Genomic DNA, 13,563 nt, shown 5'->3' with positions numbered 1-13,563 from the left:
TCGAGCTCAATACAACAGTGATAGTCAAAGGCCTCACTCTGTACTGTGGGATGTAGGATGTAACAATTAGATTGCGGTACATTACATTGCTGTTTTAGGGGTTTCCACGACTTGCACGGGAGGGCGCTCTACACTTAGGAATGGTATGATTTACTATTCCAACTCCAGCCTAAGTAAGGTAGGGAAGGTGTTGGAATAGTAAATCGCCCTATTCCTTAGTCTAGAGCGCCCTCCCGTGCAAGTCGTGGAAAAGACTTGCGTTGTAAATGCAGCAATCGAAATGTACTGCGGTGTTTTGACCGCGTTGCTATGGTCGGGTCCCGTCCAAAGATGTCACCTGAGATGTAAACCTAAGTCCAGCTGTAAAAATCAGCTCACCAGAGGGCCTCCATGCAGGTACTGGGGTCACCATTTCAGGTGCATTCATACCCTCTGCTCTCACTCTGGGTGCCATTAAACATGAAGGTCTAACTCGGCCGCCTGCCTCTATTGAGTCACTGTGTGTTTATTGTGTTTAGTGCGCCCCCGTCTCCTCCAGCTCGGTGCTTGGCAGTGAATGCCCTCTGCCTGCATGCGAAGCTACCAGCGCGCAGCCGCCTTGTGATGCCCGTGAGTCTTGATGCCGGACCGTGCCCCGCTGCTTGTAAAAGTCCCCCGACTGCCCCCCCCTCCAGACTTGGATGCAACAGCCGAGGGTGCAGGCGCTCGGCGAGTCCCCCCCCCCCCCCCCCCCTCCCTGGCCCCCGGGCCGGGTCTCCCTGGCGTTGTCTCCGCTCCCCGCGCACGGCCGCCGGGGCCCTGTGTTACTTCGGCCCGGTGCAGAACGCGCTCCAGGCGGACCCTGGAGCCCCATTGTGACGGCACAGGGCCCGCTCCCTGCAGGAGGCCCCTCCCGCCCGCGGGCCGCCGCTCCCGGCCTCAGAGCGCGAGGGTGCACCGGGAAAAAGGGGCCCGGAGCACAGGAATCCAGGCACGGAGGCGTCAGCCATCGGGGGAGGGCAGAGATTCACGGCGGATGGCAAGCTTCTGAGGACGGGGTGGGCTGAAACGGGGGCGGGCACGGGAAGGGGCTGAAGCTGGGCTTCTTTACATGTGTTCATGTTAGCATATGTTTAACTGATTGTGCTTTAAAACTTAGATACTCCGGTGGTAGGAAACACAAAAGTCAGCTCGGAGCAGGGAGCAGAGAGCCGAGGGCGCCTCGCACAGCCCTCTCTCCTCGGGACCAATCAGGGGCTGGCTCCTCCCTATATATGCATGGGGCTCGGGCTGGGAGGTACATTTCTTTTCTGTGACAGCGTCGAGACTTGTATTGCAATGGCAGAAACCGCTCCAGCCGCCGCGGCTCCTCCCGCTGAGGTCGCCCCCAAGAAGAAGCAGAAGAAAGCAGCGGGGGCCTCTAAGGCCAAGAAGCCTTCCGGTCCCAGCGTGTCCGATCTGATTTTGAAGTGCGTGACCGCCTCGGCCGAGAGGAAGGGAGTCTCCCTGGTGGCCCTGAAGAAAGCGCTGACCGCCGCCGGCTACGATGCGGACAAGAACAAGAGCCGCGTTAAGGTCTCCCTCAAGAGCCTGGTCAGCAAAGGCGCCCTAGCCCAGCTGAAGGGCACCGGGGCCTCAGGATCCTTCAAGGTCAATAAGAAGCAGCTGGAGGGCAAGAAGGCGGCCAAGAAGTCAGCCTCCAAGACCAAGAAGCCAGCGGCCAAGAAAGCAGCCCCTGCCGCCAAGAAGCCCAAAAAGGCTCCCGCGGGGGTCAAGAAGAGCCCGAAGAAGGTCAAGAAGCCAGCAGCAGCCAAGAGCCCCAAGAAGCCCAAGGCTGCCCCCGCCAAAAAGGCTGCCAAGAGCCCAGCGAAAGCCAAGGCGGCGAAGCCCAAAGTAGCCAAGAAAAGCCCTGCCAAGGTAGTCAAACCCAAGGCAGCCAAGCCCAAAGCAGCGAAGCCCAAAAAGGCAGCGCCCAAGAAGAAGTAAGGGCTTGCACCGAGACACTGCAAACACAACGGCTCTTTTAAGGGCCACCACCCTGTCTAGAAGAGAGCGTGTTCATCCCCACCTTTGCACCCACCCAATGCCCCACTCCTCAAAAATAAACAGCACAATACATCCCTAGCGCACCTTTCCACACGCGAGTGCCGCGTGTGATCTTGGCCATATAAACGGCTCTTTCGGTGCTGCGTGGATTGAAATCGGTATAGCATAGAAAATAAGGGGGTCTGGGAGTTATAAGACCTCCGTTTATAATACATGTGCAATAACGTGTGTGTCTCTGTGCTTTCACTGTACCCGGCTAGACTCGAAATAGTGTCTGCATAAAGCAGACGACTGTGAACTTTCAATCGAGCGCTGGTAACGGGGGAGTGTTCCAGGGTGAGCAGGGGCGGGTAAAAAGGGGGTCTGGGGGTTATAAGACCTCCGTTTATAATACATGTGCAATAACGTGTGTGTGTTGGTGCTTTCACTGTACCCGGGCAGACTCGATATGGTGTCTGCATAAAGCAGACGACTGTGAACTTTCAATCGAGCGCTGGTAACGGGGGAGTGTTCCAGGGTGACCAAGGGCAGTGTGCTTATGACATCGGGGGCTCCTCTCCGGGTTGACCGGGGTCGAGTCGTCCGCCTGACTACAAGTGGATGGACGGAGACAAAGGCTGGCCGAGGCGCGGGCTCCGGCCGGCTCCATCGTGCAATCATCCAACCGGAGGGTTCTCTTTGATCCAGAGCTCATTGGACAGTTAGACTGCAGCCTTCAGTTCAGTAACCAATCGGTGCGCACCGCGGGCTATTTTCGAACGTGGGGCGGTCTCTTCAGCCAACCAGAGCAGCCCTCCGTCTGTGAGGCAATAAATAGGGCTCTTTCCCCGGTAGACGCCATTCTTCCTCGCTGACTGAGAGAGACCGCTCCCGCCATGGCCCGCACCAAGCAGACAGCCCGCAAGTCCACCGGCGGCAAAGCGCCCCGCAAGCAGCTGGCCACCAAGGCAGCCCGCAAGAGCGCGCCTGCCACCGGCGGAGTCAAGAAGCCTCACCGTTACCGGCCCGGCACCGTGGCTCTCCGCGAGATCCGCCGCTACCAGAAGTCCACCGAGCTCCTCATCCGCAAGCTGCCCTTCCAGCGCTTGGTGAGGGAGATCGCCCAGGACTTCAAGACCGACCTGCGCTTCCAGAGCTCCGCCGTCATGGCCCTGCAGGAGGCCAGCGAGGCCTACCTGGTCGGGCTCTTCGAGGACACCAACCTGTGCGCCATCCACGCCAAGAGGGTGACCATCATGCCCAAGGACATCCAGCTGGCCCGTCGCATCCGAGGCGAGAGGGCCTAAGGTGACAGACCGACACGAACCACCACCACCACAACGGCTCTTTTAAGGGCCACCACCCTGTCATCTACGAGCTACTCTTATCTGCCATGGCATGGTCTACAGGTTAGGGAGGGTGGGCTGTGAGTACCACGAGCACCGGGCAACTGATACCGGCTCTGCGGAAACCAGAGAACTCTGTGTTCACAGTGCACAAACACCTCTTCAACGTGCCCTTCATTTGAAGCGTTGTTTGGGTAGAGGGTTGTGGTAGGGATCCGAGGGTCATAAGCCACCGCTATTGGGCATCTGTGCGCGGGTCATAAGCCACCGCGATTGGGCATCTGTGCTCCCGGTACATCGGGTTCTTAGAGTACCACGAGTACTGGGCAACTTTTACAGGCTCTGGGGGTGACCAGAGAATTCCGTGTTCACAGTGCACAAAAAGCTCGTCAATGTACCCTTCATTTAATAGAGAGCTTTGTTTGGGGGAGGGGTAGGGTAGAGGGTTTTGCAGGGATCCGCTGGTCACAAGCCAGCGCTATGAGGCATCTCTGCCCCCGGTACATCGGGTTCATGTGTGTGATTTCGGGAGCGTTTGCCCCGCGGCGGATTGTAGCCGTTCCCCTGGGTTTGGAAATGCAAACACAACGTTAAACCCGCACACAATAAAGCTGTTCGCCCATAACATGGAAAGCAAATTGCCCGGGAGTAGCTGTGTGACTTGCTAGCAGGTTTATTTAACGTGATCGCTACATTACAGTGCTTAGGTGGCACGTGGTCCCAAAGAGGGCTCATTCATATAGACATGTTTATTTACAGAGGCAAAACGTGGTCCCAAAGAGGGCTCATTCATATAGACTTGTTAATTTACAGAGGCAAAACGGGTTGCCTGCTCCGTCGTCCCTCGGTCTGCAGCAAACCCCGGGAGAGCGGCCCTTTCTGCGCTCAACATTACCCTTGTAAAACACATTCTTTTGTCATATTAGAAGCACATTAGCTCTTAGGGGAGGAGGTGGTTGGCCCTTAAAAGAGCCGTTGTGTTCGTTGGGGTGCGCCTGGAAGCCTTACTTGGCGCTGGTGTACTTGGTGACGGCCTTGGTGCCCTCCGACACGGCGTGCTTGGCCAGCTCTCCGGGCAGCAGAAGGCGGACTGCGGTCTGGATCTCCCGTGAGGTGATGGTGCGCCGCGAGTTGTAGTGGGCCAGCTTGGAAGCCTCTGCAGCGATGCGCTCGAAGATGTCGTTCACGAAGGAGTTCATGATGCCCATGGCCTTGGAGGAGATGCCGGTGTCCGGGTGCACCTGCTTCATCACTTTGTAAATGTAGATGGCATAGCTTTCCTTCCTGCTCCTCTTGCGCTTCTTCCCGTCCTTCTTGGGCGGCTTGGAGAGCGCTTTCTTGGAGCCCTTCTTGGGAGCCGGCGCGGACTTGGCTGGTTCAGGCATGGTCGAGAATCTTTCACCGCGTGCTGTGGAGCCGAGAGAAATAAATGCGGGGCGCCCGTCACTTGTATTTATAGGCTGGGCGTGCAAAGCAGCTTCCTCCCGGCTCTCTCTTCTCATTGGCAGTCATAGGCAGGGCCCCCAGTTCCTAGAGTGATGCGGTTCTGGGACTCTGATTGGCTAAACAGAAGCTCGCCTCCCTCCAATGAGAAGTACTATCAGCGACTAGCTGTCAACCAATCAGACGCTCCCGAAGTCTTTATATTACCGGAGGCCAGCAGGAAGAGCAGTATCATTCTCGCTGTTGTGTGACTGAGACCCTAGATCGATCGCCATGTCTGGACGCGGAAAGCAGGGAGGAAAGGCCCGCGCCAAGGCCAAGACACGCTCTTCCAGGGCCGGGCTCCAGTTCCCCGTGGGCCGTGTGCACAGGCTGCTCCGGAAGGGAAGCTACGCCGAGAGGGTGGGCGCTGGTGCCCCCGTCTACTTGGCTGCAGTGCTGGAGTACCTCACCGCTGAGATCCTGGAGTTGGCTGGCAACGCCGCTCGGGACAACAAGAAGACCCGCATCATCCCCAGACACCTCCAGCTGGCCATCCGCAACGACGAGGAGCTGAACAAGCTGCTAGGCCGAGTCACCATCGCCCAGGGAGGAGTCCTGCCCAACATCCAGGCCGTGCTGCTGCCCAAGAAAACCGAGAGCCACAAGGCACAGGGCAAAGCAAGCAAGTAAGGGCCCGCAGACCACCGTGGAAACACACCCTAAACACAAAGGCTCTTTTCAGGGCCATCCACAGACTCCATCAAAGAGCGTATCCGTGCCATGGTGTTACTCTGGCGGCCTCTTAGATGCGGCAGCGCCCGCAACCGTAGCTTCATAGGGGAGGGCATGCCCAAGCTCTCGGCCATACACATAAATGTTGCCACGTCCCGAAGCCTAGCATGAGGCCGACCATATTAATGTTTTTTCTTTATATACGTATATCATTTTAATTATATGGGACACTTTTTGCAGACTTGCCCCAGCCGAGCGGGCACCGAACGCGAGGGTTAGGCGGGCCGCGGTAACAAGTGGGGGCCTGGAAGGGAGGAGTGTCTGTGTTTGGCTGTGATCGGCTGCAGCTGCTGAGTCCGATCGGGAGCCCCTGACAAAGAGGCGGGCTGGGAGCGCGCTCTTTTTCATACCATATAAATTTGGGGGGGGGGAGACGACGACACATTTTGCTGGCTTGCCCCAGCCGGGCGTGAGATGTGGGCAGTGTTACGAGGTCGCAGGCGTCCAAACGCAGCGGGGTGAGGCCGTGAACGTGTTGCCTCCATTAAAAATTTTCAGAGCCTTCTGCTCAGAATTGGGAGGGGGCACCGAACGAGGGGGTTAGGTGAGCCGCGGTCACAAGTGGGGTGTGGGCGGGAAGGGAGGTGCCTTAAGCGCGAGACGTGGACAGTGTTACGGGGGTGCGGGCGGCCACACACAGCGGGGAGAGGCCGTTAACGGGTGTTATCTCCATTAAAACATCTCCGGGGCTTCTGTTCACATGAAAGGAGGGGGCATGGAACGAGAGGGTTAGGCGGGCTGCGGTCACAAGTGGGGGCCGGGAGGCGTGTGCGTGAGGGGGCGCGGTACGAGAGGGTTAGGCGGGCTGCGGTCACAAGTGGGGGCCGGGAAGGGAGGCGTGTGCGTGAGGGGGCACGGAACGAGAGGGTTAGGCGGGCTGCGGTCACAAGTGGGGGCCGGGAAGGGAGCCGTGGGCTTGACTGTGGTCTGTGCACCGGCGGCAGCTGCTGAGCCAGGTACCTTAAGCGCGAGGTGTGGACAGTGTTACGGGGGTGCGGGCGGCCAGACACAGCGGGAGAGGCCGTTAACGGGTGTTATCTCCATTAAAACATCTCCATGGGCTTCTGTTCACATGAAAGGAGGGGGCACGGAACGAGAGGGTTAGGCGGGCTGCGGTCACACGTGGGGGCCGGGAAGGGAGGCGTGTGCGTGTGTTTGACTGTGGTCTGTGCATCGGCGGCAGCTGCTGAGCCAGGTACCTTAAGCGCGAGACGTGGACAGTGTTACGGGGGTGCGGGCGGCCACACACAGCGGGGAGAGGCCGTTAACGGGTGTTATCTCCATTAAAACATCTCCATGGGCTTCTGTTCATATGAAAGGAGGGGGCACGGAACGAGAGGGTTAGGCGGGCTGCGGTCACAAGTGGGGGGCGGGAAGGGAGGCGTGTGCGTGTGTTTGACTGTGGTCTGTGCACCGGCGGCAGCTGCTGAGCCAGCCCATGACAAAGGCGGGCTGGGAGCCCGCTCTTTTTCAAACGGCAACGGCCTCTCGAGCCCCCCGCTCCCTGCAGAGGGCAGGCCGGGCTCTCTCCCGCCTCCGAGTGCGTCACATGGCTTGGAGCCTCCGCGCCGGTCCGCAGCTCCTCTATTTATGCATCCGGTGCTAGCCTCGCCTCCATTTCTGCTCACAGCACCGAGAAGAGAACATGTCTGGACGCGGCAAAGGAGGGAAGGGGCTCGGTAAAGGCGGCGCCAAGAGGCACCGCAAGGTGCTCCGGGACAACATCCAGGGCATCACCAAGCCGGCCATTCGCCGCCTGGCGCGCCGTGGCGGAGTCAAGCGCATCTCCGGCCTCATCTACGAGGAGACCCGCGGAGTGCTGAAGGTTTTCCTGGAGAACGTGATCCGGGACGCCGTCACCTACACCGAGCACGCCAAGAGGAAGACCGTCACCGCCATGGATGTGGTCTATGCTCTGAAGCGCCAGGGCCGCACCCTCTACGGATTCGGCGGTTAAACACTCGACTTGCCCACGGATAAAAAAAGAGAAAAAAAAAACAACTCAAAGGCTCTTTTAAGAGCCGACCACCATGTCTTGTGAGAGCTGTGTCTATGAACTATTATTTCCGCAGCGCAGGGCTGCTATCTAGGCCCACACTCGCCCGGGAGGGGAGGAGGGGGGAGCCCGGGGATTTGCTCCGCAGCCACTCTGCTATGGAAGGCACGGCAGGGAAGGCGGGTTCAGCCCAGCCCAGGGGCCCGCCACCATGGAGCCTTGGACTGGGTACCTAAGGCGTGTTTGGCCCGTTATCCTGGGGCCCGAAACCGGGGAGATGAGGCAGGTTAAGCCCGGCCCAGGGGCCCGCCATCATGGAGCCCTTGCCCGGGGACCTACGGTGGGTTTAGCCCGGCCCTGGGCCCTACGGGCCTGCCGTTTCCCCGACTATTAAGCCCCCCGGGGGCTTGCAGCATAACACGGAAGAGGGACAAAGTTGGAGTTAGCGCGGCCGTTTCGCCGCCCGGCCATCTGGTCGCAGAGCTCAGTGGGCCATCTGGTCGCAGAGCTCAGTGGGCCATCTGGTCGCACAGCTCAGTGGGCCATCTGGTCGCACTATCGTGCGGTGACCAGATGGCCCAGTGTGCAGTGCGACCAGATGGCCGAGCGGCGGAACGGCCGCGCTAACTCCAACTTTGTCTCCCGTCCAGGCGCTGTAAGCCCCCACTGCGTGGGGGCTTAATAGTCCATAAAGTAGTGTTCCCATGCCGGCCCATAGGAAGTGGGTGTGGGATCCTAATGTTTGTGGCGAACCATCATGACCGTTTACGGGTCCCTGTGGGTCTTTAAGCACCCGTTTCCTTTCTCCCCCCCCCCCCCCCCCCTCCTGTTTGGACAGTTTGGTTCAAGGGGACAATGGCACTACTTGTACCCAGGGCTGGGGAGCTCCGATTCGGGTACAATTTCCGGTTTCCCCCCTTAGCTGGAGGTAAGCAAAAAAAAAAAAATCTACATATACACATTTTTTTTTTTTAATTAATGTTATACTAACTCTTTAGGTTCAAGTGGACAAAGTCACTTTTCCTACCCAGGGCTGGTGAGCTCCGATTCGGGTAGCATTTCCGGTTTTCCCCCTTAGCTGGAGGTCGGCCCAAAAAAAAAAAGAAAAACGATATATACACATTTTTATCGTATTGCTTTTTTTTAAAACTATATATAATAAACATTATAATTTTTTTTAATGTTTTTTTTTTTTTTACTAACTCTCTAGGTTCAAGGGGACAAAGTCACTGTTTCTACCCGAGGCTATGGAGCTCCTTTCCGGGTAAAATTTCCGGTTTTCCCCCTTAGCTGGAGGTCGGCCCCCCGAAAAAAAAAAAAAAAAGTATATATACACATTTTTATTGTATTGCTTTTTTTTAAAACTATATATAAACATTTTTTTTTTTTTTTTAAATAACTCTAGGTTCAAGGGGACAAAGTCACTGTTTCTACCCGAGGCTATGGAGCTCCGATTCGGGCAAAATTTCCGGTTTTTCCCCTTAGCTGAAGGTAAGCAAAAAAATATATATATACATTTTTTTTTATTATTTTTATTAATTTTATACTAACTCTTTAGGTTCAAGGGGACAAAGTCACTTTTCCTGCCCAGGGCTGGTGAGCTCCGATTCGGGTAACATTTCCGGTTTTCCCCCTTAGCTGGAGGTCTGCAAAAAAACAAACAACTATATATAAACATTTTTTTTTTTTTTTTTACTAACTCTCTTGGTTCAAGGGGACAAAGTCACTGTTTCTACCTGAGGCTATGGAGCTCCGATCCGGTTAAAACTTCAGGTTTTCCCCCTAAGCTGAAGGTGGTCTAAAAAATAAAAAAACTATATATACACATTTTTTTTTATTTATTTAAATAAATCTTTAGGTTCAAGGGTACGAATTCACTTTTTCTACCCGGCCTATGGAGTTCCGATCCGGGTACAATTTACCCATTTAAGACTGTTAATTTTAAAAATATATATATTGCTAAATGTTTAGGTTCTAGGGGACTAAGTCACTTTTTCTACACAGGGCTATGGAGCTCCGATTAGGGTAATATTTCAGGATTTACCTCTTGGCTGGAGGTGGAGAAAAAAACACATAACTTAATTTAAAAGGTATACAAAGCCCTTTACATTATCAGATCCTAGCCTTCAGTGTCCCAAACCCATTTCTAGCCTGCAGGCACAAAGTGGCTATTTCTACACAGGGCTATGGAGCTCCGCGCAGGATGAGATGCACCCCTGTTACAGTATCAGCACAAGGCTGTGGGCCTGTTTAGTGATAATTGTAACATTCGGTTGAGTTAATCTTCAAAGGGATACAGTTGCTCCTACTAACCTTGGCTATGGAGCTCCGCGCAGGGTAAGATTTGAGGTTCCACCCCTGGCTGGAGGTGGGGAAACGAAAGACTTCTTTATTCCAACAATGTATCTAACCCCCTCACAGTATCAGACCTAGGTCTGCAAGACCGTAGGCACATTTCCAGCCCCCAGGCACCTGTTTTAGTGATACTTGTGACCACATGAAGCCTCCAGCTTCAAGGGGACAAAGTCACTCCCTCTACCCAGGGTTAAGGAACTTCGCGCAGGGTAAGATTTTGGGTTATACTCTTGGCTGGGGGTGTGAAAACAACACACTTCACAAGTCCAATGAAGTGTGTGTCACCCCTTCACAGTATCAGGAAAGGCCAACATGGCCTTGGGCCTACTTCCAGCCTCCAGGCACCAGTTTTCCTGATACTTGTGACATTTGGAGGTGTTAAGCTTCAAGGGGATGATGTTGTACCTTCTACCCACCGTCATGGAGCTCCGCGCAGGGTAAGATTGCAGGTATCACCCCTGCCTTAATGCGTGAAACCCAACAAATCACATAGACAACAGAGTGTATTTAACCCCTGTACAGTTACAGGGAAAGGTCTGCAAGGCCTTGGGCCTACCTCCAGCCTCCAGGCAGCAGTTTTCATGAATTCTGTGACATTTGGAGGTGTTAAGCTTCAAGGGGATGAAGTCGCACCTTCTACCCAGGGTTATGGAGCTCAGCGCAGGGTAAGATTTGAGGTTTCATCCCAGGCTGGAGGTGTGAAAATAGAACACTTACCATACACGAAAAAATGTATTTAACTCCTTTACAGTGTCAGAGCCAGGCCTGCAAGGCCCTGGGTGTGTTTCCAGCCTCCTGGCTCCAGTTTTACAGAAACCAGTGACATTTGGTGGTGTTAAGCTACAAGGGATGAAGTCACACTGTCTACCCAGGGTCATGGAGCTCAGCGCAGGGTAAGATTTAAAGTTTCACCCCTAGCTGGATGTTTTAAAGCAAAACACTTCACAAGCCCAATATAGTGTATTTCACCCCTTCACAGTATCAGGAAAGGCCTGCAAGGCCTTGTGCCTTTTGTCCAGCCTCCAGGCACCTGCTTTTGTGATACTTGTGACATTTGGAGGTGTTAAGCTTCAAGGGGATGAAGTCGCACCTTCTACCCAGGGTTATGGAGCTCAGCGCAGGGTAAGATTTGAGGTTTCATCCCAGGCTGGAGGTGTGAACATAGAACACTTACCATACACGAAAAAGTGTATTTAACTCCTTTACGGTGTCAGAGCAAGGCCTGCAAGGCCCTGGGTGTGTTTCCAGCCTCCTGGCACCAGTTTTACAGAAACCAGTGACATTTGGTGGTGTTAAGCTTCAAGGGGATGAAGTTGTCGCTTCTACCCAGGGTTATGGAGCTCCGCGCAGGGTAAGATTGCAGGTATCACCCCTGCCTAGATGTGTGAAAACCCAACTAGTCACATACACAACAGAGAGTATTTAACCCCTGAACAGTTACAGGGAAAGGTCTGCACGGCTTTGGGACTACCTCCAGCCTCCAGGTAGCAGTTTTAGTGAATCTTGTGACATTTGGAGGTGTTAAGCTTCAAGGGGATGAAGTTGTACCTTCTACCCAGGGTTATGGAGGTCCGCGCAGGATAAGATTTCAGATATCACCCCTAGCTGCACGTTTGAAAAGAAAGCACTTTACAAACTCAGCAAAGAGTATTTATCTCCTTTGCAGTTCCAGGAAAAGGCCTGCAAGGCCTTGGGCCTACTTCCAGCATCCAGGCACCAGTTTTGATGAATCTTGTGACATTTGGAGGTGTTAAGCTTCAAGGGGATGAAGTTGTCCCTTCTACCCAGGGTTACGGAGCTCCGCGCAGGGTAAGATTTCAGATTTCACCCCTAGATGGAGGTTTGAAAACAAACCACTTCATATACTCTGAAAAGTGTAGTTAACTCCTTTGCAGTGCCAGGAAAAGGCCTGCAAGGCCTTGGGCCTACTTCCAGCATCCAGGCACCAGTTTTACTGATACTTGTGACATTTGGAGGTGTTAAGCTTCAAGCGGATGAAGTTGTACCTTCTACCCAGGGTTATGGAGCTCCTCGCAGGGTAAGATTTCAGATTTCACCCCTAGATGGAGGAATGAAAACAAAGCACTTGACATACTCAGCAAAGTGTATGTAACTCCTTTGCAGTTACAGGAAAAGGCCTGCAAGGCCTTGGGCCCACTTCCAGCATCCAGGCTCCAGTTTTACTGATACTTGTGACATTTGGAGGTGTTAAGCTTCAAGGGGATGAAGTTGTACCTTCTACCCAGGGTTATTGAGCTCCGCGCAGGGTAAGATTTCAGGTATCACCCCCGCCTGGATGTGTGAATAACCAACACAACTCAGACACCACAAAGTGTATTTAACCCCTGTACAGTTACAGGGAAAGGTCTGCAAGGCCTTGGGCCTGCCTCCAGGCACCAGTTTTAATGAATCTTGTGACATTTGGAGGTGTTAAGCTTCAAGGGGATGACAGTGTACCTTCTACCCAGGGTTATGGAGCTCCGCACAGGGTAAGATTTCAGATTTCACCCCTAGATGGAGGTATGAAAAGTAAGCACTTTACATACTCAGCAAAGTGTATTTAACTCCTTTGCAGTAACAGGAAAAGGCCTGCAGGCCTTGGGCCTACTTGCAGCATCCAGTCACCAGTTTTACTGATACTTGTGACATTTGGAGGTGTTAAGCTTCAAGGGGATGAAGTTGTACCTCCTACCCAGGGTTATGGAGCTCCGCACAGGGTACGATTCCAGATTTCACCCCTAGCTGCACGTTTGAAAATAAAGCACTTTACATACTCAGCAAAATGTATGTCACTCCTTTGCTGTAACAGGAAAAGGCCTGCAAGGCCTTGGGCCTACTTCCAGCATTCAGGCACCAGTTTTACTGATACTTGTGACATTTGGAAGTGTTAAGCTTCAAGGGGATTAGGTTGTAGCTTCTACCCAGGGTTATGGAGCTCCGCGCAGGGTAAGATCGCAAGTATCGCCCCTGCCTAGATGTGTGAAAACCCAACTAGTCACATACACAACAGAGTGTATTTAACCCCTGTACAGTTACAGGGAAAGGTCTGCAAGGCCTTGGGCCTACCCCCAGCCTCCAGGCAGCAGTTTTAGTGAGTCCTGTGACATTTGGAGGTGTTAAGCTTCAAGGGGATGAAGTTGTACCTTCTACCCAGGGTTATGGAGCTCCGCGCAGGGTAAGATTTCAGATTTCACCCCTAGATGGAGGTTTGAAAACAAACGACTTCATATACTCAGCAAAGTGTAGTTAACTCCTTTGCAGTTACAGGAAAAGGCCTGCAAGGCCTTGGGCCTACTTCCAGCATCCAGGCACCAGTTTTACTGATACTTGTGACATTTTGAGGTGTTAACCTTCAAGGGGATGAAGTTGTACCTTCTACCCAGGGTTACGGAGCTCCCCGCAGGGTAAGATTTCAGGAATCACCCCTGCCTGGATGTGTGAATAACCAACACATCTCAGACACCACAGACTGTATTTAACCCTTTTACAGTTACAGGGAAAGGTCTGCAAGGCCTTGGGCCCACCTCCAGCCTCCAAGCAGCAATTTTAATGAATCTTGTGACATTTGGAGGTGTTAAGCTTCAAGGGGATGAAGTTGTACCTTCCACCCAGAGTTATGAAGCTCCGCACAGGGTAACATTCCAG

General features: G+C 53.8%; 5 protein-coding genes across 5 annotated transcripts; 4 read left to right on the top strand and 1 right to left on the bottom strand.

The window, feature by feature from the left end:
* Nucleotides 1-1,297: 1,297 nt before the first annotated feature.
* Nucleotides 1,298-2,113, top strand: LOC147665905 (histone H1.01-like). Its single transcript, XM_086949420.1, has one exon. The coding sequence runs from the start codon at nt 1,318-1,320 to the stop codon at nt 1,963-1,965; it is 648 nt and encodes a 215-aa protein (XP_086805546.1). The 5' UTR covers nt 1,298-1,317; the 3' UTR covers nt 1,966-2,113.
* Nucleotides 2,114-2,876: 763 nt separating this feature from the next.
* Nucleotides 2,877-3,331, top strand: LOC147665904 (histone H3). The gene has a single exon (XM_086949419.1). The coding sequence runs from the start codon at nt 2,901-2,903 to the stop codon at nt 3,309-3,311; it is 411 nt and encodes a 136-aa protein (XP_086805545.1). The 5' UTR covers nt 2,877-2,900; the 3' UTR covers nt 3,312-3,331.
* Nucleotides 3,332-4,306: 975 nt separating this feature from the next.
* On the bottom strand, nt 4,307-4,855 carry LOC147665903 (histone H2B 1.2-like). Its single transcript, XM_086949427.1, has one exon. It carries the CDS (start codon nt 4,850-4,852, stop codon nt 4,355-4,357), a length of 498 nt encoding a protein of 165 aa, XP_086805553.1. The 5' UTR covers nt 4,853-4,855; the 3' UTR covers nt 4,307-4,354.
* Nucleotides 4,856-5,014: 159 nt separating this feature from the next.
* On the top strand, nt 5,015-5,465 carry LOC147665902 (histone H2A type 2-C-like). Its single transcript, XM_086949428.1, has one exon. The coding sequence runs from the start codon at nt 5,067-5,069 to the stop codon at nt 5,463-5,465; it is 399 nt and encodes a 132-aa protein (XP_086805554.1). The 5' UTR covers nt 5,015-5,066.
* A 1,711-nt stretch (nt 5,466-7,176) lies between these two features.
* Nucleotides 7,177-7,587, top strand: LOC147665901 (histone H4). Its single transcript, XM_086949426.1, has one exon. It carries the CDS (start codon nt 7,213-7,215, stop codon nt 7,522-7,524), a length of 312 nt encoding a protein of 103 aa, XP_086805552.1. The 5' UTR covers nt 7,177-7,212; the 3' UTR covers nt 7,525-7,587.
* Nucleotides 7,588-13,563: the final 5,976 nt, after the last annotated feature.

The sequence above is a fragment of the Lissotriton vulgaris genome, unplaced genomic scaffold (assembly GCF_964263255.1).
Source record: "Lissotriton vulgaris unplaced genomic scaffold, aLisVul1.2 SCAFFOLD_1798, whole genome shotgun sequence".
NCBI lineage: Eukaryota > Metazoa > Chordata > Amphibia > Caudata > Salamandridae > Lissotriton > Lissotriton vulgaris.
Note: the sequence above shows the minus strand (reverse complement) of the source record. Positions and strands in the feature narration are given on the sequence as shown.